The 27,315-nt window shown below is 35.5% G+C and overlaps 1 protein-coding gene across 1 annotated transcript; it reads right to left on the reverse strand.

The window, feature by feature from the left end:
• Positions 1-26,889, reverse strand: SEC62 (SEC62 homolog, preprotein translocation factor). The gene is given in 9 exon segments (XM_032407245.1): positions 1-3,634; positions 7,430-7,549; positions 10,016-10,076; positions 12,450-12,542; positions 13,004-13,039; positions 13,041-13,209; positions 17,650-17,755; positions 18,982-19,090; positions 26,818-26,889. Coding segments are annotated over 9 exon segments (1,200 nt in total). The 5' UTR covers positions 26,854-26,889; the 3' UTR covers positions 1-3,164.
• Positions 26,890-27,315: the final 426 nt, after the last annotated feature.

Consider the following 27,315-nt stretch of genomic DNA (forward strand, 5'->3'; position numbering starts at 1 on the left):
AATATAATTAAGTACAATTGAGCCTCATTATTCATGGATTCGGTGTTTGGATGTTTGCCTACTCTTTAAACTTTCCTGGTGTTTTCACGCTCACCTGTGGAGTGAAAATTTTGACTTGCTCAATGCATATGTTCCCACTTGAGGTTGAACAAAGTACTTCAGCTCTCATATTATAAATGAGTATCCTTTGCTCTAGTTAGTGCCACGTTTTTTGCATTTTTGTCCTTTCTTTGGTGATTTCCCTATTCAAAATGGCCCTCAGATGCAGTGCTGAAGGGTGTCTAATGCTCGTAATAGGTATACAAGAAGGCTGTGACATGCCTCATGGAGAAAATAACATGTGTTAGATGAGCTTTAGTCAAGCGTGAAGTTACAGGGCTGCTGACCCTAAGTTCAATGTTAGTAAATCAACAAAACACAGACACCTGAAACAAGCTTATGTATTGTTTAGTTGATAAAAATGTGACCAGAGGCTTGCAGAACAATAGCCCTGTATTTCCCCTAGGAGCAATGGTTCAGCATTAATTCTGTGTTAGTGGTGACTATAAAATCTAACTGCCACGAAGAACAACAATCAACTGTACTTGCTATCTTCCAGTTCCTAATAAAGATTCAAAAAAGAAAATTCAATTTACAAAAGATGATTTTGCTATGTCAGCAACTAACTGGTACTTATAATGCAAAACCAAAGGGGCGGAGGAACATTAAAACCCATCACCACTGCATAATTTTGATGTGTTACATTAAAATTTATTAGTTTCTGAATAGTATTTGACTAAATCCAAATTATTTCAATTCAAGTTGTCTAGAAGGCCATATAGTTGGAAAATTAAAATTAGTGGGAGGGAAAAGTGAAAACAGTCTAATACATTGACTTTAAGAACAATTACATATGCTTTATTCTTATTACCTGGACTCAGCTGGTTAATTCAATCCTTAGTTAGGCCAATTTGTATCTACTCCACAATAAATCCTACATTATCCAAAAGCTTCATGCTTCTACTTACAGTAGCATAGCAAACTTGAAGTTCCTTTAAAAAAAAAAAAAAATCACCATTTCATTGACTAATGTAAACAGCTCCTCCATGCTCTGGCCTAAGAATATTTAATGTTAGCCAACAAAGACAGCCAGCTATTCTTCTGAGGTGTCTGATAGTGGCAGCCTTTTGATTTTTATAGTTGTTTAAAGTATACAACCTTGAATAGAAGACACTGAGCTGAAATTTCTAACTCACTTTCTAACCATAGTAAGAATGATATTTTTCCCCAGGGACCACCAAATATATATAAAAATTTGTACTAAATTCTGTAAGAATCCACAAACATCAATGAGAAGCTGACTTTCTTGCCATGCTCCAGATGTCTTTAAGACTAGACATACTACATATATTATAAGAGCTTTAGGATAAATATTGAGTGCCTGGGTATTATCATAGTAGTAAAAGTTAAGTCATTTTTTTATTTTTGAAAAAACAATTTTGGTACCATTACCATACCCCAAAATAGGTATTAGTGCTACTGGTGATTAAGAAGCTCAGAAGCTATAATTATGCATACTCTTACTGTGGAAGTAAGCAGTAGAGCTCTGAAAATGTGAGGGGGAAAACACCCAGGCACTTAAATCAACGAACATTTGCTAGGAGGAAACTTTTAAAATGACTGTTTGCAGCCTTGACAGAGTTGCATTAACATCAAATAGCCATATTTCTGTCCACTTACAAGGAATACTATAAAGAAGCAGTCAAGCCATGTTTAATAAAAGGTGTCAGTATACAGAAAATGTCTTTTTTCACAATTAGAAAAATTTAACATCTTTAGTCAAACACTAGATGGTAAACAGCCTAAAGAAAAAAAAAGACCTACCCATAACACCTATTTCAACTACAAAGCAAAATGCTCTGTGACTGAAGGAAAATAATTTAATATTCATTATCATTTTATAAGAGTAGAAGTCCAAGGAATGATATTATGCTCATAGGTAAACACAAGATTTTTCCAAAAGATTTGTAACTAAGGTATGCAAGACATAAAATCAAACTGCAAAACTAGTTCAAAGCAATTAGAGTCCAATGGTTCTCTTATGTTTTCTTTTATGTTCTTTATTTTAAATTGATATTTTAGAACAGTAAATTATCTTTCATAGCAGTGCCTCCTGGTCTGATAATATTGTACCTCCTTTCTGAATGTAGAGATTTAAGATAAATCAAAATGAACATTAAGGCATACAAACAGCTACTTTAAGTCTGCTCTTATTTAATAAGGATCTTTTTAACTCATATTCAAATACATGGAATGTTGGCACAAAACTGAAGCTGCTGTAGAAAGATCACAGATGTTCTGTGGGTTATTGAAACTTCCATTTCTCTAAAAACATACCCTTACATGGTCTTAATTTTACAAATTTAAGTGTTGAGAAAATGTCTAAATAATAAGTAACAATTAAAATAAAATGTTTATTTGTAAATTATGTACAGAATACATTTTACTTTACGACAAGGAAATGGGAAGAAGAGCCATCGCCTTCCAACCAATGCTGTTTTGCTTTCTCTGTTGGAGATGACTATCTTTCTCTGAGTCAGATGTACAAATCAGTTTGGATTTCCTAAGTTGGAAAAGGAGAATTTGTAGCTAAACTAAAAGTGCTGCTGTATTACTAGTTGGCTTGTTTCCACAAAATGCTTTTGAACCCTGCTAACTCAGAATCTTAGAAATTTCCTGGTATACTTTTATACTCAACCAAAGCTTAACCATCAAGAACAAGGAGTTTAAGCATTTCATTTTAAAGAAACTGTGAAATGGCTATATAACTATGCATAATCTGAAATGTTGGTGTTTCTTTTTTATCCCTTTTATTTTGATTAATCTAATAGTAAAAAGCCATACAACTATCAAAAATGCCATTAATCTAAATATCATTGTGGAAAATGCATTTTTGATAACTATCAAAACGAATAAGACCTACTTATTGTAAAATTATCAAATAGATACAACTTATAAATGGCTTCAGACTGTACCAATAATAATATTCTATGAAATGAAGGACTGAATATAATTGTTTGGATTTCAGCAAATGGATTTAAAGAATGCTACAAATGTGTACATTAGGATGATCAGCCAACATAGAAAATCCAACCTCTTGCACTTTTAGTCCCAAATTAGTCAGGTTATGATTTTTCATGTGAAGATTTAGTTGTTTCTCCATCATTGTCTTCTTCTTCCTCCTCTTCACAATCCCCATCTGTTTGCTGTTCCAGTTCCTCTTTTGTGATCATTTCAAAATCATTCCCATTTCCACTACTGTGTTGGGATCGGTCATCTTCCCTCCTGTCACTGTCTGTGTCTGAATGCCGTTCTCCACCTGAGCCTTCTGTTCCATGATTCCCTGGTCCTACTTTACCCTCCTCATCTTCCTTTTTCTCACTGTCTGACTTTTCCTCACTGTCGGACTTCTGTTGCTTTTTGGTTTCAGATTTCTCATCTTTCTTGAAGTCTGCTTTTGGTCCTTTATATTCATGTGTGTACAGAGGCCTGAAGGAGTCGATGAAGCCCACGTCAGCAGTCAGGTTTGGCAAGAACCAAAAGTGGTGCCTTCCTCCAGTTATGAGCCAAATGATGAGAAACAGAATGCAACGAGCTGTAGGAAAAAAATGTCTCTAACTGAATAATTCAAGCATTGACTCAGATAATGGGGAATATTTAACAAAAAACTGAAAAAACATTCATAAAGTTTATTATTTGCACATTACATGTACCTTGAATATAAACAATTAAATCCTGGCTAGTTTATGGCAGCAACCACAGTATCCTTGGTGCAGAGCATTCTGCTCTGATCCTGAGGGCACACTTTGCTATGTCGTAGATCAATAAGCATAGCCTCAGTTGGACGTTTAAGTATGCATGAGACCATGGTATAAGAAAAAGGAAATAAATGTAGTCAGGGATGAAGGATATTTTAAGAAGCCCTTAAAAGGGAAAAAACAAGGCTGCATCATGACTTTCCTGGACTCTAGGCACTTTTGCCTTTGTGAGGCAATTCCTCCATAAAAAAATATTAAAAATTATACTCTTTATGACCATATTGGTATAAATACAAATATGCATAGGTTCATTACTATATACATGTGTACATATTACTACTTCTGATTTTAAAAGAAATGAAAATACATTTCTACAGGGCCCTAAATATGTCACGGATCCAAGGCATGTGCCTACTCTGCCTGAACGGTAAGTCTTCTAAGTAAAATTACATACTTCTGAACATACTTTTCCTGGCTACAATTTTGTTAATTAGTTATCTAATTTCTGCTTATTTAGGGACCATTCCTCTCCTAATATTAGGAAATAATAAAACAGTAGGGCTTGAGGTTACTCTCAAAACTCAAACTCAAAACTGTGGTTAGATAATGGAAGGATTTGAGAATTTTAAAGTTTATAGTAATGAGTTTTCACAAACACAAGCCTCAGTATTTCATATAGTTTTCTCTTAATTTACCAATTGTACAGAGCTGTGTGATTTTTCCTGTTTTTGTTTTTTTTTTAAGGTCATAATAATTATGTGAATGTTATGGACAAACAATTATGACAGATTTTGGTTTGTTTTGCTTTTCATTTTCTTTACAATTATATCACCATTTTCATGTCAGGTCTGAAAAAAGCTCAGCTATCTGTGCCTCCTCCATTAGTCTGCTTGGGATAACTAAAAGGAAATGGTTATAATTGCCTTGACTTTTATGAAGTAGTAATTACTATTTTCACAAAGAACATAAATATTCTAAAAGTCTGTACACGTTGATATCTTTTGAGGTACAAAGAGAAAAGGCAAATATGTTTGAAATTATGATTTAAGAATAAATTTCACTGATAAAAAGAAATAATGAATGTTTTTTAAGGAGACCACATATTTTTTTCTCCAAATAAAATTATGATACTATAATACTCCAAATAAAATTATGACACTATGATAGACGTTGTAGGGTTATAAGACAGATGGTCCATAATTGGAAATCTTGACTCAAGTCCATAATTGGAAATCTTGACTCAAATCCAAAAAAAAAAAATACAGAAATGACACAAACTTAAATTCTCCACATATATAAATTGCGCACAGCAAAATTCCAACAGGTTTTATGTGGCATTAGATTACCAGGGGCAAACATGGAACAATCATGGGAAAACCACTGTGTATGTACTGCCATACTGCTCTTATACTAAAAAGGACACATTTAGAAAACTGTCAAAGGCCTTATACATATTCAAAGGCGCACCAAATATAATTTTGACCAATATATAATATTTCACAGGATAATATAAAATAAATATCTAGTTTATAAGTGGGCTACAGATGAAAACTATTTGAAAGTATATTTGGACATGTATTGCATGGAGCACTGGGTATTATACGCAAACAATGAATCATGGAACACTACATCAAAAACTAATGATGTAATGTATGGTGACTAACATAACATAATAAAATAAAATTTAAAAAAAAAGAAAGTATATTTGGAATTGCATTTTCTAACATAAACAAAATGTTGGGTTTGTTTTATAGTTTAATTCACAAGATTATTAATCCACAATGCATTTTTAAATTCATAGTATATTTAAAATGAAAAATGATAAAAAACTACTAAAAAATGGTATTTTTAAAGAGCAAAATGATATAATAACTATAACTTATTGTGAATACTAGTTTAAATAAAAGATAAGTAATTCTATTCAGTAGAGTTAAATCTTCACTGAAGTTTTTCAAAGAGCTAAATTTTCAGGGATTTGAGAACCTGAAGATAACCAGTTTGATCCTATCTAATGTTAGGTCAAAGTTTATAGCTTCTCATTCTTGACGCGGGTAGTATACTACCACTAGTTAGCTGCTTCACAATCTTAAATATAATTTCTTGGCCTACAAATGTGCTGTGTTATATGCAGAAGCATCAGGGGATTTCCTCAAGGTGACTAAGTTAGAGGAGGGAAAATATGAAAGGTGGGTGAAGAAAGCTTCACACAGTCAGAGATCACAGAGAGAAAAGGGAGGCCCATAAACATGATAAATTTAATGAAAATACTACATGAGCCACTGGGTCCAGGGATGGTGGCACTAACTCAGGACACCCTGATGTCCAGGGTGAATGGACATGCAGAGGAAAATTGCTTAGGAATAGATGAGTAATGCTTTATAATATAGGATATTATATATCACAGAACCTCAGAATAACATGTGCTCAGCTCGGATAATCAAAGTACGTCCTCTAACAACAGACGTTGGGTCAATACTGTGATGTTGTTTTTTCTTTCTGTACAGGAAGTACTTTCTCATGTCTTGGTGGAAAGTGGATTTGTCATTTGGGGAAAATAATCAGAACTTAGTACCATATGCCAATATAAACTCTACAGGGACCAAAGAATTATATATAGAAGTTTAAAAATCAATATACAACTTTAGATAAGCTGAGAAAAATTCCCATTTCTTTCTCAAAGTAAAAGTTAAATTAGACCTGCTCACCCTATATGGGAAAATCTTCAAAGACTAGGATTTTAAGTAAAATAATATTTGTTGGTTTTTTTCACAGTTTAAGTAACATACTCACTGTAAAAAATACAGACAAGTATAAAGAACAACCTTAAAAGTATTCACAACTATCACCACTATTTATATTTAGGTGTATTTCCTTCTAGTCAAACCCTCCCTGGCATTGAGTATTTCCATTTAAAAAAAAAAACAAAAAAACTTCCTAATTAAACAGGCAAAAAACTACTTCATTATCTTAATTTTATTGTTTGATTACTGGTGATGAGAATTTTTAATGTATTTATTAATCATTTGTTTTTTAATTTCCTCATTTGAAGTGAGTTATTTTTATATTGGTTTGTTTTTAGCTATAAAGACCCTATTCATCCAGAAGTGTAAAAAAACATTACTTATGCTTTGTTTGATTTTTAAAAAACATTTTAAAACCCCTTAATGCATCTAGAATTTATTTTGGTATACGGGTGCAAAATTTTTCCCCAAATGGCAAATCAATTGTTTAGAATCATTTATTGAATACACACAGAGAACTTAAATATTTAATACAAGTTTCATTTGCCTCAAGTCAATATATAAAAATGCTTTACCTAAAGTATTGCGCCTCATAAATGATCAACCCCTGTAAAAATATTAAAGTCTTTGTGGTGGCTAAACTTTAAAACAGATCTACATGCAGATTAAGAGACATTAAATACTTTTTCTTCACAATAGACCAAATTGAATTAGGTACATATTCTATTTCAAACTCGAGTCAGTTTTGGGATATGACCCAAAAAGTAGGTCCATATACTTCATTTGTCTACATTAGTTTTGCTATTAAGCTTTACTTGAAGCTCCAGACTGCAGTCCCAACTGCTTGGTATCTACCTTACTAAGGTCTAATTTACTGATAACAATACTTACCAACAGCAAGAAGAAGAATGCTGGCTACAAAACAGCCTGCACCCACACTGAGGTAATAAACACCTACTCTCATTTCTGCTGGCCAAAGAGGGAAGAGGGTGGCTGCTATCACTGCAATCACTAGAACGAGAAATGACAAAGTTACACAGATAACTCTGAGATTAAAATTTTAAATGGCGTGGTTGCAATAACAGAGAGTATTTTCCTAGGGGGCACAACTGAAAGGCAAACACACTGAAACATAAAAAACTGCCATTTTTATAGGTAAAAAATGGTAAATTACTAGCCATTTCACATAGTTCAACTTAACATTTTCACTATTGATTTTAGGTTAGGATTTTTTCTAGTACAAATTACATATGGTTAGAAAAAAGTGTCTAAAGGGGCGCCTGGGTGGCTCAGTTGGTTAGGCAACTGCCTTCGGCTCAGGTCATGATTCTGGAGTCCCGGGATGGAGTCCCACGTTGGGCTCCCTGCTCAGCGGGGGGTCTGCTTCTCCCTCTGACCCTTCCCCTCTCATGCTCTCTGTCTCCCATTCTCTCTCTCAGATAAATAAATAAAATCTTAAAAAAAAAAAAAAAAAGAAAAAAGTGTCTAAAAATGTGAAATTGATAGCTCCTTAAATGATCAACTGCTACTGTTTTCAAGCAATGTCTGTCTTATTTTTTGAATTATCTGCCTACTGAATAGGGCAGCTTAAAGAAACAATCACCAAACAACACTAACTAAAAAATGATTCCAAAGATCCCTCCCTCAGGGAGGGGTGAGTCTGAGGTGGAGCTTTGACATTTACAGACTGAAAAGCTCAGCAGGTGATTCTGATAGTTTTTTGGTAGTTAGGGAAACTGGATACAAACATCTCCAGTTTTTTTCCAAGTACCATGGGACCACATGGAATAATCAGAATAAATCGGAAGTCTGGTTTTAGGTCTTGAGAGCAACAGAGACCAGGATTCAAATTCTAGTTCTATCATTTTTAAGCTAAGTAACCCTGGGCAAGTTATTTAACCCCTTCAAGGCTAAGTTACTTTATATTTAATATGTGCTTCTTCCTCTTTTTTAAAGGTCGTGAGGATGAAATGAAACAATGCATGTAAAATATTCAGTGAAGTGACTAGTACATAGTAAGTGATCAACAGTTACTAGCAATTTGGGTAGTATTTAACGGAGTTATTTTGAATGGGATCCTATGCTATCATATTGATCATGCTTATTATTTGACTATTTTTTTCTACTTGTTAAATACCCTCCTTCCCAGGCTCCCACCTTGAACTTATAGGAATAACACACACCCGTGGTAAGAAAAACAATCCAAAGGTATAAAGTGAAGTCTTCATCCAATTATTGGTCTACCCCCAGAGATTACTACTATTATGTTTCTAATTTATACAACCAGAGACTGCCTATGTATAATTAAAACTAGCTACATGGGATATTTTTTCTACAAAAATGAGCTTATATTCTTCTTACATTTATAATTTTTTTCATTTAATCTATTTTAGATATTTTTCCATCAGTATATCCTACCTAATTCTTAAAAGCTGCATGGTATTCTAGTGTGCAGTTGTGCTATAATTTATTTCACCATTCTCCTATGCAGGAACTTGAATTGTTTCCAGTTTTATTCTATTACAGACAACAGTGCAACAAATACCAAAGTACTGTACATTTGTGCAACTGTGATTAGGGTAGTATACATAGGATATTCATAGGATAAATTTCTTGAAGTATAATTGTTAGGTCAAAAGGTATAGACATTTAAAATTTAAAAGATAATTGCTAATTACCCTATATAGTCTGAGGGACTTGGATTAGAATATGTGTCAATGAGGGGCGCCTGGGTGGCTCAGTTGGTTAGGCGGCTGCCTTTGGCTCGGGTCATGATCCCAGGGTACTGGAGCTGCATGGAGCCCTGCCTAGAGCCCCGCATGGGGGCTCCCTGCTCCCTGGGGACCTGGGGAGTCTGTTTCTTGCTCTCCCTCTACCCACCCCCCTACCCTGGTCAAGTGCATGAGCTCTCTCTCAAATAAATAAAATCTTAAAAAAAAAAAAAAGAATAATGTGTCAATGAACATTTTTGAATACTTTGTATAACTGTATTAAGAACAGTCATGGGATAAATTCCTAGAAGCACCACAGCTGCTTAGTGTCTGTGCATTGAAAATCTGAAAGACATCACCAAAATGTTCTCCTTAAAACTAAAACAATGGACATACAATCAACTGTTGGAGAGTGTTGGTTTTTGTTAAATGTTGGACCTTCACTAAGACTCGGTGCTATGAAACTTTGTAATCCTCTTAATCATGGTTGCTTTAATGTATATTTATTATGTGTGATTACGTTTTGTTCATGATTATTGATCACTGTATTTTTTTTTCTGTGGGCTACCTTTACTATTTTTCTACGGGGTTGTTAATCTCTTAATGTTTGCTTTCATGTCTTGTAACTATTTTCCTCAGCTTATCATTTATCTTCTGACTTTACTTAAAGTATACCTCTTTTAAAATAACTATTTTATGTTGAATATTTTTCTTTATGGCTTTTGTATTTTTATTTTCCTTTCTAAATTTTAGAGACTGTACTTACCAAGAATTAATCCCATGACAAACGTTTTAAAGTGAACTGGGTCATAGATCCACACAAATACCTAGAAAAATCAAGAAACCCCAGTGCTTAAGGTTACATTAGAAAGTTAAGCTTAATTCTATATCCTCTACTACAGTTGCTTTCAACTTCTTAACATATAAGAACTACTTCCTAAGGTAAACAAATTCCCAAGACCCTTCCTTCAGTAGTAGGGTTTCTTTAGGTATTCATTTAGTTAGAAAATTATTTTCAAAATTATAACTTCTGTAATACACTTAAGTAAATTTCCACATACTTACATGAACTTAACAATTTGTTCATGTGTGCCAACCATTACTTATTCTCAACCCAAAGACTAGCAACTGTACAACTTTTTGTCCCTAATGTAATGGTACAGTTGTATAAGTAGAAGCTGTCTGGGCTAAGAGCACAGTTAAGATAGATCCAGCCAGGCCCTATTACAGATCCAGCAGCAATCAACTCTACCTTGTTGACTCGATCAATGAAATGCAAAGAATCATTAATGAAGTTCATGCTTACTGAACATAAAGATTCTATGACTACCTGCAATAATTACATTGCCCACTCCCTTGGGGAGGGTCTGTAGCCTGTAAGTTGGGAACCACTGCTTTAAAGCTTGATTTACTTTTACACGAGAGAAGTTTACCTCATTTAGAACAATCAGAACTCTGCTCAATCCCCATCTAAAACTCCTAGTTTTATCTTAGTTTCTATAAATATCAGTACTCTTCCATTTCCTGATTTTATTTTGACCAGAGTTCTTCGTTATTGTCTTTTTGACTTGGTTCTACTTCTAACACAGGGGATTCCACTCCTCTTTTTTAACTGCACATTTCCCCTGGAAATCAGATCCACAGACCTCACTTCTGCCAGTTAGCATTCTAAAAACCAAGATTTTAAAGACATTTCCCAGCTTTAAAAGTTTAAAAGCATGTTGCTTTCTACAGAATAAAATATAGTCTTTTCAAGAATGCAAGCACCCCTGCTTTTGCTCAGGCTGTTTCCTTCACCTAATAGATCTGTAACTCCTTCCCAGTGTACCTGGTAATCTGCCAGTCGTCCTTCAAAGCTCAGCTCAAGTGTTCAAGGTCTCCAGACTCTCCTTATCCTGTCTTGATTAAACTTAATATTCTTAATTGATGTTCTCAAATCATAACACTCACCACACTGTGATACAGTAATGTGTAAAAGCTTGTATCTTTGCTAGAGTATAAAGCACTTCCAAGAAAAGAATTTATCTTATTTATCATGCTATTCCGAGCACCTATAAAAATGTCTTTGCATACAGCTAATGCTTGATGTTTAACTGAAGGTATTTGACCTTTCACATTAGGGAAGACCTGTGGTCTTCTATTACAGTGGTTCTTAACCAGGGGTTCACATCAGAATCACCCTGGAACATATTATACAACAGACACACACACACACACCCTTAGATTCCGTACTATAGATTCTCATACAAGTATGTCTGGAATGAGCCAAGAGCACATATCTTCTGAAAAGCCTTCCCAGAATTTCAAACTCATAGTTCTAGGAACCACTACTTTATATATACTACTTTTATATTAAGTATAACAGAAAAAATAGGTCTTGAAATCCACAAGAATTCAATGGCCAGTATATAACTAATGTTTTTGTATTGGTTAAATGACTAAGCAATCTTCATGGAAGGCTACCATCACACAAATCTCCCATTACAAAAGAAATAAAAACAATTTCCTTGAGTAAAGCATCAAGTAATGCTGAAAATTTTAGGCCCCTAGTGTGTCTGATTATAAGAGGCACAAAACTGTAGGTGTTCTCCATTAACCCTTCTACCCATTTTTCTTTGATTGTAAAGGAAATACTGCATTTTAGCTGGGCAAATGACCACCAGTATAAAAAGCACATTTCTAAGACTTTACTGCAGGTAGGCCATGACCATGTGACTAGGTTTTGGCCACTGGAATCCACACAGAAATGCAACTGCTAGCTTCCTGGAAGGTGTCCTTAAAGAGGAGGCATGTCCCTCATTCTCCTTTCCTCCTCTGGATGCAGCTATGAGGCTGGCAGTCATTTTGAACCATAAGGTAACCTTTACTAATTGCCTCAAACAGCTCCACCATAGAGCTGCCAGATCTGTACTACTTACCTTCAGACTTCACTGATTAGAGGGAAACAAGCATCTACTTTAAGTCACTGTTATTTCAGATTTCCTATCACTCATAGACAGCTAAACCTAATTCTGACTAATTTTCTTATACATTTTTTGTAATTCTAAATTCAGAGAAATTACTGATTTTTTTTTTAAAAGAGTAGTATCTACATGGTTAGATTTACCAAAAGTACTTCTTTTCTTAGTAAAGTTACCAAAGATAATTCTAAAAAGTCTTATGGAAAACTGGATTTCTATTTATAAGCTAGATACTCTCACCTCATTTCCATCCAGAAAAACTTGATCATCATGTGGCTCAAGTTTGAATTTTTTCTTAGTTTCCTTCTTTTTGGGAGTTCCTGGAGTTTCCTCCTATTAAAACACAAGTTAGAAGAAAAAAACACTGGGCGCCTGGGTGGCTCAGTTGGTTAAGCGACTGCCTTCGGCTCAGGTCATGATCCTGGAGTCCCTGGATCGAGTCCCGCATCGGGCTCCCTGCTCGGCAGGGAGTCTGCTTCTCCCTCTGACCCTCCCCCTCTCATGTGCTTGCTCTCTCTCATTCTCTCTCTCTCAAATAAATAAATAAAAAATCTTTAAAAAAAAAAAAAAAATAGAAGAAAAAAACACTTACAAAAAGCAAAAAACAGTAAGACATTCACAAAGTCAAAAAAAGTTTCACTTTTGAGACACAGAGATAAAAATTCTAAACCATGGTATTTATAAGAACCCTAATATAGTTATCTTTTAAGTGCTTGTTGCACAGCATTTCAAAAGTGCTCATATGCCAGTGATCATATGCATGTAATAATTTATTTTTACTTAAATGTAATCACCTTTTTGGGTTCTTCCTTTTCGCCATCTTTTTTTTTTTTCTTTTTCTTTTTTCGTCTTTTCATCCTTTAGATTTTCTTTCCTGCTCTTTTTATCTTCTTCTTTTCCACTTTCGGCCTTTCCTTTCTCTTTTTCTTTTTTTATGTCTTTATCATACTTCATTTTCATTACTTTTAGTGCCCGGTGAAAAAACTGCTTCTTTAAAAGCCTATGGAAAAAATGGTATGACATTCCGTTCCTTACCAACTATACAGATAACAGACTGAAAAGAAAAAAACACCAAACCCAAATAAAATGAGCAAAGACTACATTGGTAACTCACAAAAGAAATTACAACCAGTAAATCAATGGAAAAATAGTTAACTCCACCTCTAAAAAAAAAAAAAAAAACCCTGTATTGCCAATGTGATTATATAAAATTTTTGTCAACCTAATTTTCATCATTTTTCAACTATATAATTTAGATATAACAGATTATAGGCTTGGAATTATCCTTATGAAACTTTTCTCTGAATTCATAAGAGTAAATCAAGATTCTGTTTTATTTAATGTTAAGTCTCAAATTCAAGAGCAGACATAAGAAAGGGGAAATTCAACAGTTTAAGAAATGTTAGCAGATTAAAAATGTGCCCATGATTTGACTGACCTAAATCATGTCTTCAGCTGTCTTTCTTGATGTTCCCTCACTTCCTTCAAGTCTTCCCTCAAATGTTACCTTCTCAACTAGCCCTATCCTGTTTAAAATTACAAACCCACCCCAGCCCTCCCTCTGGTTTCCTCTTATCCTATCCATAGCATTTATCTTCTAACTTAACATACAATTTATGTCTGTCTGCCCCCTTCACTAGACTATAAACTACTTAGGAGATCTTTGCTTTATTCATTTCTTTATCTGATAAACTTAGAAGACCCAAAATTAAGTCAATCTAGGTGGTAGTTCCTTTCTAACCTCATAATCCTACTCAAGAAACTGGGTTGCCCTTACCTTTGTTACCTAAAAGCCATCCTTTCAAATCTTATGTTCCAATTTCAGAGTTCTTGGTTTGTTCCTTCATTCCTTCCTTGATAATGTACAACTACCCAAACACAACCTATAAGCTAGGTCTTATTGCCACTATTTGTGCCTGTTGACTACCCACCTTTCTACCTCCACTAATACCTGCTCCAACACATCATACCACTTGTTAAGTTTATGCTTCCTTCCAGCCCAGTGACCACTTATTTCTGGTCATTATGCTGTGCCCTCTGAGGCATCTGTGTTTTCAACTGCCTGGTTGGGCTTTATTCTGCTACCCAATTAGGTCCACCCCATGAACATCTCCACAAAACTAACTTTTAGGTCTTCTCATTTGGACTTCTACTTGTTCAGAAGATCTATATAGCATAAAATTGTGCAACTGTCTGAAATGTCCCAAAGACTCTACCATTAATACCTATTAACCCAGGTGCAACTGACCCTTGAACAACACAGGTTTGAACCACGCACATCTATTTACATGTGGTTTGTTTTTTGATAGATACAGTATGCACTGTAAATGCATTTCTCTTTCCCATGATTTCCTTTTTTTTTTTTTTTTTAAGTATTTATTTGACAGAGAGAGACAAAGCAAGAGAAGGAACACAAGCAGGGGGAGTGGGAGAGGGAGAAGCAGGCTTCCTGCTGAGCAGGGAGCCTGATGTGGGACTCGATCCCAGGACCCCGGGATCATGACCTGAGGAAGGCAGATGCTTAACCGACTGAGCCACCCAGGTGCCCCCCATGTTTTCCTTAATAACATTTTCTTTTCTCTAGCTTACTTTATTGTAAGAATACAGCATATAAGACATGTAACATACAAAATATGTGTTAGTCAACTGTTTGTGTTATCAGTAAGGCTTCCGGTCAACAGTAGGCTATTAGTAGTTAAGTTCTGGAGGAGTTGAAAATATGGATTTTTGACTGTGTGGGGGTTGACATGTTCAAGGGTCAACTGCAGACTATTAACCAGTCAAACTGGTGTTGAAAAGTTCACATTCAGGTACATGAGTTCAAATACCATGTCTACCACTTAACTAACTGTGTGGGTTTGGGTAAATTACTTAATTTTAGTAAAATTTCTAAAATGGGGTATCTACCTCACAGGGGTTTCTAGGACTAAATGAGAAGCACACAGATTGTTTATAGCATGGTGCCTGGAATATATGTACTCAAAGTTAGCATTATTATTGCTATAGCAAAATCTTAATTTTGTTTAATAGTTATGGAATACACACACACACAAACACACACACACTTTGGTTTCATATTATTACATTACAGCATCAATCTATTCAGTAATAAGTAAAATTATTGACTTATTCCTTGGTAGGTCTTTAGAGAATGCCTAATTCAATTCACTCTATGGCTGGAAAAGTGAGATGATATTTACTATTATAATAAAATCAGTGTCTCCATTTATTTAACACATCATATAGTACAAATCACTCAACAAAGCTCTCTTACATTTTCACAGAACTACTTCCTTCTCCCAGTATGTTCTGTCCCCTTTGCCAGGATTGACTGTCCTTTCTCCCATTGTTTCCTAAGTAATTACCTATTTATGTTTCAAAATTTGATTAAACATTTTCCCTGTGAAGCCATTCTTGAAGTTTTCTCATCCCTGTCCTCTTTACAGAACGCAATGCACTGTAATTAGTCATAACTCTTCTCTAATAGGCTAGAATATGTACTTTGGAGATGGGGACCAAGTCACAGTCATCTTTGTATTCTTGGGGCTTGGAATACAATAGATATTTGACAAATTTAAATGGATTGTTAAAAGCATCTTGTACAAAATTATTAAATTGCTTATATTTTTCCTCACCTCTTACTTTTTTTTTTCAGGTTTTATAAACATTTATTGAAGCCAGACATGTGTTTAAGACTTTCACCTATGTGGCAATGGTGAAGTTTTATTAAGTGGTATATGAATGAGAGTGAGAAGGACATTACTGGACTAGTGGGTTGGAGATGCAAAGTCACATGGAGTTAGAATGGTGCTAGATCAAAGGTTCATACTCAAATCAGGCCATTAAGAGGCACAGAGCATATTAGGAAAGGCTGCTTTGTACCATCCTACACCTTCCTGTTCTCTTTTGTTTTTCTTCAGACTCCCTCAAGTCCACTTATCAGCTTCATAAAATGAGACTAGACAAATGTCCCTTCCTGGTTTTGTTTGTAGTCAGGCTGGAACCCATGAGGGCTGGCCATGCTTGTTATCAAAAGTGGCTCTGAAGAATTTAGGTGGTTATGCTTCTCTATTTTAGTGCAGAAAGGACACAAACAACCTGACATGAATGGGAATAACATATACAATGAAAAGTGAGTGTATCTCTAGGTCTTTAGGGCTTTTCACAGAACATGGTATGAAGGTTCCTAAAATGACAAGAGATGTGGGTTAATACTGGCTGCTCTGTCTGGGTTCACAGATTTAATATTCAAATAGTATTCACAGACGAATCCTTCATCTTAGTTTTTGTTTCATTAAATGCATCCTCGTTTTGTTGGAGGAGACAGTATACCACAGTGGTTAAGAGCATGGACTATGGAGTTTGAGTGCTGGATTTAGAATTCTGGCTCTACCACTTACTAGCTGTGTGACCTTGGGTAAATTACCTAACTTCTCTGTTTTTGCATGTATAGCATCTCTTAATTTTCACACCATATATACAAAATAAATCTACTTTGAGGCAGGCAGGGAAATTTGCACTTTGGAGTTCTACATAAATGGCTGTAGAGAAAAATGCCAGTTATACCACTGTTAGCTCATTCCTGCCCCACCAGTGAAACTTCCATTGTTTTTGAAAGGTCCAATAGTGACTTTAGTTTTTGGCAATTAAGAATTTTAAGAAATATTTGATAATTCTTTAACTTCACAGTTTTAAAACCAGGTTGTGAAACAGTGGTTTTTAAATGGGTCTCATCTGACTGATACTTTAAATGCCATTAAACAATACATTAGTAAATACTTTGTGTATCTCACTACCAAGGCTATAAAATAATTTGAAATGTTAAATTCCTACTGATTATAAACTTCAGTTTTGATGTTTCCCAAAGTACCAATTATGAAAAACATGGACCTGTACTGAACTATCGATACTTCACCACGGAATCAAGAAAAGGCAGATGTTGTAGTTGCCTTGATTTTACCAGGAAAACATGAGCAATCACTGAACAAAATAAGGAAGGGTACCTGACTAATAACCCCGTGCAGGCACAAAAATAACCAACCAACCAACCAACCAACCAACCGAGGGATAACAGGTCTATTAAGAATCCCTGCCAAAGTTCTGGAAAAGACTCCCTAGCCATTTGCCCTAGAAAAGAATTTTTTGGTTACTTTTGGCACTGGTATATGATTTTTATTGCTGATCTTTCAGTTCAGTCAGCCTGGCAAATGTACAAACATAATAGAACACAAATTAAAATTATGAAAATATCATATCTAACACCAAATAAATGCCATTTCCAGAGGTACTGAAAAAATCCAGGTTGCATGTAAAAGTTCTATTTGAGCTATGCTGTAATATCACTAGATTTAATAATAAAAATGGGTAAGGAGCTTCTGGACTATGGCAAGTATTTTGATATTACTACTTATGTTATCCGTCACTAAGAAATAAACACTACCTGTTGCAGTAGTCAACCACAGACTCCCTTGTTGTAAATAAAGCTTCCTCTCCTTTCTTGGCCTTTGCCCACTTTGAATCCAAAAGGCAATCCACTGCTTTTGAAGCTGAAGAAGAAATTTGTCATTTTAAATTTAGTATACATGGGAATTTATGTCTGTCTAAATAATAATTTATAAGACAAATATCAACATTCTGGCATCAGAAAATAAAACCAAATCCAGAGGAAAATGAGTTGGACATGATCACGATAAATAAACAGTTCCTCAAAACCTCAATTTATGAAACAAAGCAATAAGGGTCTTTTTAAAGTAATGCTGGGAAATAACTGACATTCAAAAATATTAAGTAAAATGTTATGGGAAAATGTTCTAAACAAAAACATTTAAAATAAATATAAGTATCACTCTTAATCAAATAATCACAATTAAATGTAGGCTAAACAAACCAAAAATCTTCCTCTCCCATGGTAATGGAAATTCTGTTATCAAGCTTTACTGTTACCCACTGAGAAATAAGCTCTGTGAAAAATCTACTGCTACCACCAGAAGAAGCTAAATATATTAGATCGGAAGAGAATAGCATTTATTTTTATTTTTAATGAACATCAAAATCATTAATCGTAACACTAAAGAAAGGGAAGATAACAAAATTTCTTCTTTGTAATGGCAATTCAATCTTAATCAATGAGACAGGCAAACTCAACCATTTAGTGGTTAGTGGCTGAGTTATGGGGCTATACTGTAGATGACATTAGCTTATAGTCATGTTCTTTGGATTATGTGAAGAACCAAAGCTCCCACATTAGTTCCAACAGACTTGTTTCACGCTGAATTCTACTCCAGAGTTTTAAAGAAAGATTATTTTCAAGTACATATACTATCTGAACAAAAGGTAGTATTAATACTGAAAATAAATCTTATTTTTAAAATTTGCAACAAATGGTATTACAAAGCACTTTCTTTTATTTATTTATTTTTTTTAAGAGGGAGAGAGCAGGGGAGGGTCAGAGGGAGAGGGACAGAATCTTAAGCAGGCTCCATGCCCAGTGAGGAGCCTGTGCAGGGCTCGATCTCACAACCCTGAGATCATGAACTGAGCTCAATCAGGAGTTGGACAGTTAACTGACTGAGCCACCCAGGTGCCCCTTTTATCTTTTGCTATTGACATTTCCAATCATAAAAGGAAAGAAGAGAATAATCAATTGTCATATGCCCATCACCCAGCTTCATCAAGCATACTTGGAAAGCACTTTTAAAACATCTACAAAACTGATATTTAATTATCTTCATAAAATATGTACACTAGTATCATTTTACTGATATAATCCTACCAATAAAATAATCAACTCGGTGCCCCATCATATTGGTGGACTTTGTTGGACAGTTGAATCGAAGATACTTGGCTACAGCCTTCTCTTCTTTAGATGGTTCACCAACTTCCTGCAAAATAAGAATATTTAATATAATGATTTACTTCACAAATTCACGCACTGAATTTACAGATGTGTTTGGCAAATCTTTTAAAGTGAAGTATAAGTCTTTCTTCAAGCTTTCTATGGAGCAGACCTCGTAATGTATACAAAAGACAGAATAGAGATTTTTAAAATTACACGTTTTTTAAAATACATGTTGATAGGGTCAAAACCTGCCTCTTTGCCTCAGCTACAAGGCATTTATTTATTTTGAGTTGTTTTTCCAGTATGGTAACTACTTTGTACTACACCTTCACTCTTGCCTGATCTCTTTATAAGCCACAAAGCAATAATTTAAAAGATTAAGAGGTTGCCAATAGTGAGTGCCCAAATGTCAAAGTAAGTAGAAACAGGTGCCATAAATAAATATTAAATAATAGTCAAAGCTATGAACCCTGAACAATGGACAAAAGACTGTAGGAGGAATTCTCAGATTAACCAAAGAGAGCTGTCTCAGTGTGGGAGCCATAAGACTATTTGAGACTCTTTTCTCACCTTGTCTTTCTTTTCTTCCCTAGTAGGGGTGAAGCAAAAATAAAAATGCAATAAACAGATAAATTATAATCTAATTTAACTCATTAATGGAAGTACACAAAGAGTTTGGAAAGGCTGCTTTAATCCTTCCCTGTTTGCTTTCTTCCATTCCTTTCTCCAAATTTTCTATTACTTTCTTCATTGTTTATCATTTCCTATCTTCTTTTTATTTCCTTACATTCTGAACTACTCCTTTAAGTTGACAATTCCTCCTGTGTACTTATTCTCACCACCCATATACTGAAGAAAATGAAGGCAGTCTACATTTGTATACATCTTCAACTTGTATAAGTTGTCTTATTGCTATAAGCTACGGTAACAAAAGTACTGTCTTTAATTTCATGTTTAAGCATGATACATACTCAAGCACTATTTCCAGCAATGTATTATCTAAATGTGAATGATTTCAGGAAGGTCTGTTTCTTAACTAAACGAAGTGCCAAATATTAGTAAAGAATTATCTGCCAAGAATCTAGGATGCTGAAAACAATTAATGCTACTAAAGACAGTTATGTTTTAGACAAGACATTCTAATAACACAAAATAGAAAAAATGATCTACTCAAATCATCTGTCTTTATGTCAGTTTTCCTACAAATTTTAGGTAAGTCTGAATTCAGTTATGTTTGATGAAAATGAGGAAACAAAAAACCAAGCTTCCAGCTTCAATTTTATCCTGAAAAGGAATAATTTGTTGAAGTGCAAGCCTGTGCTTTGGTTGTTAAATCAGCTGGTAGCTACTTCTCCTATTTCTTCCTCTGCATTTTCCAACTCCTCTACTTCCAATTGCCCAATTAATAGTGCATGATTCTTATACTCTGCTAGTAACCCATTTGGGGGTTATATGTGACAATAAAAATTAAAAGCTCAAACCATTCAATCCAAATGAAGACTACAGTAAAAACCAAATATCTGTGTGAATAAAAAGCCTTTAATTTTATATAAAAAATATGTATCACAGAAAAATAAAATCTTAAAAATTTACAAATTCAAAATTAACACTATTAACAAAATTAATTAACAAAATATAACACTCCAAGTTCACTAACAGCTACAAGGTTCATAATGATTTGGAGCTTAGCCACAAAATATACTTTCTGACAAACTAAACGGTGAAAAGTCTGTATTTCAATTTTTGAAATCACACTAAAATATATTGATATGTATTAATATCATATGTTAAATGGTAGTATTTAATTGTGCTTGTATAATACAATGCATTTCTAGGAGGCTCATCTATTAGTAAATAATATCCCATATATTCATGGTACAGCCAAAAAAGTAATACTATAAATAGTTGAAAATAATGCGATACTATAAATTAGCTTATGGAAACAATTCTATTTTATAATCACACCCACATATGCTCAATTTTTTTCTCATTTGATACATCTGTTGTCAAGTTTTATGTAATTAATAAGTTGTTACTGGGATATGCTTGATTGAAAATGACCATGTGACGTAAGTCTAAATAAACATAGATTGTTCAAATACATACTTACTGTGTGTATACCTTAGAATACCTCTGGGTGTTTCAGTTAATACCAAAATTTGTAAGGTGTGATACCTATACTCTATTACAACTATCCAAAATAGCAATTGTTATTTTCCAGAAACATATATTTTCCAAGCACATCAACTTTATATGTGACAAGTTTATACTCATACTATACTAGCACTCAAACTATTTACTAAAGAGAGGTATAAATGTACTAATCTAATGATTTTTTGACAGAGGCATCACATGTAAAATCTGATATAAGGATACATAAGAAATGCAAAAGTTCATTCTATTATTATACAGTAGGGAATCTGATTCTACATGAATCCACAACACTTTTAAACCTCATTTTAACAATTAACTTCAAGTTCACCAAAGTCTTCAAACAACCTCAAGATAGACTCAAGTAATCTATTTTTATTCCTTTCCCCTCCTTGGTAAAGGTACTACTAAATAACAATGAACAGAAGAGACCCAGAAAACATGGACTTAGATAATCTTTCCCAAGTAGACACAGTTACTTATACATTGATACTTTTTTAAAGTATCAGTAACTTCCTTTGAAAATGATAAGAAATGTAATGAAGTCTATCAAGATATTGGTATAACAGAACTGATAACCTTCCTTGATCCTTAATAAGTTTCTATTTTCTTTTGTGAATTATGAAATGTTCATTATATCACATGTAAGTTATACATATTGTAGAATGCCTTTAGGTGAAAAGTATAGAATTTGTGCCATCTGCTGGGGCTCTGAAGACAGAAAGAAAGATTGCTATAAAAGACTACCAAGAGGGGCACCTGGGTGGCTCAGTCGGTTAAGCGTCTGCCTTCAGCTCAGGTCATGATCCCAGGGTCCTGGGATCGAGCCCTGCATCGGGCTCCCTGCTCAGCGGGAAGCCTGCTTCTCCCTCTCCCACTCCCCCTGCTTGTGTTCCCTCTCTTGCCGTGTCTCTGTGAAAGAAATAAATAAAATCTTTAAAAAAAAAAAAAAAACTACCAAGAGAACATGACCGTGGGAAGCTGGTTAGATAGAAGATCTTGCCATGGAGTCTTCACTCTCACTGCTCCCCTGCTGCAGCCTAAAGAGTATAAAACAGTCTTATCCTCTTCCTGTTTATACATTAGACTATAGTACTTCCCTTCTTTGTTCCCTTTTGATGTGAACAAATCTTCAGAATATTTTCATAACTTTTCTAGAAACCTTCTAACAAGAAGTGAAGGCCTTTGGGAATAGCATCAACCACTAATAAAGAGAAGCCAGCTCATCAACCCTCAAATGAAAAGAACTTCATAGCTCAATCAGTGAGCTCAAATGTCTTAGAAAGAGAAAGCAAAGAAAGAGCCAATAGGTTTTGAGGCTGGACTGCCATCTTTGCACCCAAATACCAAAATGCTGGCTATCGCAACTCACAATCCAAAATTATATAAGTTGAAAGTTTGGTTAGAACATTCTTTTTAAGTTCCTTAACAAGTACTATTTTTACTTTAGATCAAGATGCAAATACAATAATGAAATAGGGGTGTTACCATTTTTAACTATATATTATTTTAGCCAGTACCTATGATAACCTTTTTGAGAAAAAATATTAGATAAAGAGTCAATAAGGGGTGCCTGGGTGGCTCAGTTGGTTAAGCGACTGCCTTCAGCTCAGGTCATGATCCTGGAGTCCCAGGATCGAGTCCCGCATCGGGCTCCCTGCTCGGCAGGGAGTCTGCTTCTCCCTCTGACCCTCCCCCCTCTCATGCTTTCTCTCTCTCAAATAAATAAATAAAATCTTTAAAAAAAAAAAAAAAAAAAAAAGAGTCAATAAGCCAGTCTTCAATCTTATAGAATTTTTTAAATTGCTATATTCAATAGAAATAAGCTTGGTTATTTGTCAAGTGAAGGAAGCAAAAAAGAAAAAGATTAGTTCACAAATCATAAATTTGTATCTTCATACAAGCAGTATAAAATATTTGTGAAATGCAAATAGATTAACAGAGTAAAATCTGAAAGTTGGAGGGGACCTTAGATAAATCATTTGCTTAAAGTCACACAGCATATTACTAATAAAGCTTTTCAAGAGTCTCTGTATCTTGACTATGACAGTGCCCTTCTGTAAATACCCCACTGTTTCACTCCTATTGCAAGCCCTTCATTAAGCCTCTGGGGGAGTTTTCAGACTTAGGACTGGCTTCTTGGGTTCCTTCTATTTTCTTCAGAATGTCTGAGAGAGTCAGATTGTATGGTCACAGACTTTCTCTTTCCTTCCCTTTTCTGAAATTAAGCATCAAGGCCCAGGATATGTCAGGGTTTTACTGCCAGGCAGACAGATGGGTGCAATAAAATTAACTAAGATGAAGATTATAAAAGTTCTAAGAATTAGTAAGCCATTTAAATGTCCCAAAACTCAACTGAATACACGTAAGCAGAATACTAAATGGGATGTTTCTCTCTTTAGCAGGGACAAGTTATGTTAAAACTTTATGTTATATAATTTAATATAAAAATTTTAGGATTAAAGCATTTCGGAACAATTTATTTTTATTTTATCACTGGGGAGGTGGAAAGAACACTCAATTGGGAATTAGAAGACTTGGTCTAAGTCTGGTTTTACTACCTTGACGAGTGACCCTGGATCAAATCACATAACCTCACTGAACCTTAGTTTATCTATAAAATGATGGTGACATATTAGATCAATAAGTTTTACACCTAGCAAACTTTTAGATGTTGGTCCTAAAAACAGCTTAAAGGACCCTGAGGTATGGGATGATGGTAGTGGGGTACTGAGGTGACAAGGCTTTGGGCCCATCATCCTGCTTTTACATAAGAACTGCATTTGTGCAAAAGGATTCCAAACAAATTCTATTATCTGAAAATCCTTCTCAACTCTAATATTTCATGATACCAGCATTCCAAACCAGTAAGCACTTTGTTAGCCAACAAGCACATACTGTATATTCTTAAAAACTTACATAATTCATTTCTTAAATCTTAAAATTATTTATTTTCAAATGGTCCATTAATTTGATTGACATCATTCTCATTTGAGAATCTCAATCATTAAAATTTCCTATTATAACGTTAATAAACATGTAGCACACTTCCAGTTTTCAGTGATCAGTAAAGTGAATCCAAGAAGAAAATGTGACAAAATAGTCCCCTTCCTTCCAACTTTGATGGGATATCAGAATCTGAAATTATGTAACACTAGAAAAAGCAAATAAATTAGCTACTTTTCCAAACCCTGAAATTGTATCAATCATTTCTCCCAATGTACAAATTACAATTCAAGGTCACTTGAACCTATTAAACATAAAAATCTTTTCTAAACATGAAACATCAAGTAACAAACAACAGGAAATTCAGTTGATATTACAGACCTTTTTGCCCAAAAGTCTTACAATAGAATCTCTTCTGTAACTTAAACTCTGAACTTTGTCATTACATTTGATCTTTTTGTCTAAAGCGATGCCAATATTATAGTTTCTGATTTGGGGCGGGGTGGGTGAAGAGAAACCCAAGGATGTTATATTTTACATTTTTATTAATTTGCTAAACACTGCATAGTAGTACTCCAAGTAGCACTCTCAAGATCTCCACAACATTCTAGCGCAGCTATGTATAAACTTCCAGGATGGAAAAAAATAAATGTTATATATTTTCATTTAGCAATATGTCAAGCTGATTTTTAACAATAAGATCCTCACGTATTTATCTGATCCTCAAATAAACAATATTAGGTAAATAGCTATACTTTATGGAACTCACAACCTAATGGTTTATTTACTGGATAGCTGTTAATCTTTCTTCAGCGTATCAGAGTGGTTAACAAAAACCAAAACAAACTATCCTAAATCCTTCCTCCTTTTGGAGAAGGGAAAGGAAGGAGTTATATGCCAAACACTCTTTTACTAACTTCTACAACCTTTAATAACAAATTACTGACTCACCTATTTTTCACAATAACTCTACAACCCTTTTTTGAGGTACATATCCTTTTTTAAAATTTGTAAATTGAAGTAACTTGCCCAAAGTTACACAACTAATAATTAGTCAAACTAGGGTACAAACAGGCAGTCTGGCCCAAGTTTTAGCTCCCTGCCACTGCCACTACCACACAGCTTCTTCATCTACCTTACTGTTTAATATAAGATCAAAACTGAAAAAAGAGCAGCTATTCAAAAGTGAGTAAGGATCACCTTTACAACAATGTTAAACGAAAGTTGAAATATACAAATAATGTCTATTAAAGAGTATAACATGTACTATATGCATAAATTTAAGTAATTACAAATCTAACCAACAACTTCAATACAAATTCTAATGAAAGTATTATATATCCACACCCAACCAATAATCCTAAATTCTGAAACTAGGAATAGTATAATTAGAAACTTCTTCCATAATAACCTTAAACCCTGGTTTGATGACCTGTTGGAACTTGGGGGAATTTGCCCCTTTTGACTGTCTTCTGTACTCTGTTAGGAACTACATTCTTACTTCCGCTCAATTCCAAAATTCCAAATTTACTTATCACTGGCATCTTTTTTTCTTAGTACTTCACAGTTTTCCGGAGATTTTTAACGTGCATGGCTCAAATCACCTGTATAGGCCAATTAAGTGACAAAGTTTTTTTTTTTTTTAATGGAGGAATAAAACACTAAATAGAAAAAGTCATTCTAAGCAATGAAACACTAAGAAACAGAAAGTAAGTGTAACCATTTGTGATTAGTATATTAACAAATTACAACATTTTATCAATTTATGATGACATATGAAGGTTTCTAGGCAGATAAAATAAGACAACTGACTAATAAAAAACATCCTGAGTCTAAGATGTTCCACTATTTAATCCTCTTGGCAAAAAGCTAGAACAACAGGGGGAAAACTGCAGGGAAGAAATGCACAGATAACATATATGTGGAACAAGGGAGGGATGTTATGTAGGTTATGAGGCTAACACACTAGCATGTGAAAGGTTTCTGCATGACCAGGTCGCTGCAGTACCAACGAGGTTGTGTTTATTTACACTGTATCGCCTGAAAGAGCCGGAAAGCTTCGACTGGGCTATTAAGTTAATAACATTGAAGAGAAAGGAGGGTATACGCAACTGAACATCTGGATAGGCAGACCGTCGGCCGGGCCCCGGGGCAGCTGACCGAACCCAGATTACTCCCTCTCCTACGTTCCTCCTATTTATTTGCGCACAAAGAACCGGCTGCTTTAGGTCAACCAGTCCTCCATCTCCTTCTACCCTAATTACCATGGCCTTAATTTCGGGATAACTAAGGCGAGAGAATGAGGCAGAAAAGGGAGGGGAGGAGCCCGGGGAGGTCGGTGTCTGAGCTCGGGAGGAGGCCGACCTCTCAGCGCAGGCCTGCGCCGGAGCAGTCACAGAAACCCTACGCTGGCAGCCGCGCCTCCGCGGCCGACTCCAAGCGGCGCCTTTTGCTTTCCGCCGCTGCCCCACCACGTCCGCCTCGCTCTCCTCCGTCGCCAACACCGCCCCCCCCCCCCGGCCCCTCACAACGACGCAGCCCGCACCCGGAGACCTCGCAGCGGAACCCCAGCTTGTGTCGCCCTCGGTTTCGCTCGCCCTTCCAGGGGCTTCCCTCGCTTCTCCTACTGCCGAGCGCCCTGAAGTCCCCTACCCCAGGGCTCGCCTTTACTACCTGGATCCGCTTCTTGTGTCGCCTGCGTTCCGCCATGTTGGCCGCTCCGCCCGGTTCCCTCTGACGTGGAGCGAGGAGGGGGGCGGTGGAAACCTCGCGAGAGCGCGCGTGGGCCCGTTATGTAATCTGGCGGCTGGCGCCCGGCGCCGGGAGCCCAGGGAGGGGGAAGGCCGGCGAGAGGCTGGGTCCGCCGGGCGGGTCTTGTTGGCTTCTTCTTTCTCCTCTTCACTCCTTTTGTTGCAGGAACTGGAAATCTCTGGGACCAAGAAGGGAATTGAGAAGTGGTTCAGAGAACAGGAGGGCTGGAGAGTCCTTGGTTCTCAGACCCGACTGAGCATCTGAATCACCTGGGAAGTTACTAAGATACAGATTCCCGGGCCCCACACCTCTCAGGGTCTACGTTTGGGGTGGGACCTTTCACAGAGAGATTTACTAAGGGCTACGGAATTCCGGACGTCTCTGTGGCAATTCCTATCTTTTCAACGAGTTCTGACCCAC

Source organism: Phoca vitulina, unplaced genomic scaffold (genome assembly GCF_004348235.1).
Source record: "Phoca vitulina isolate PV1807 unplaced genomic scaffold, GSC_HSeal_1.0 scaffold8, whole genome shotgun sequence".
NCBI classification, from domain to species: Eukaryota; Metazoa; Chordata; class Mammalia; order Carnivora; family Phocidae; genus Phoca; species Phoca vitulina.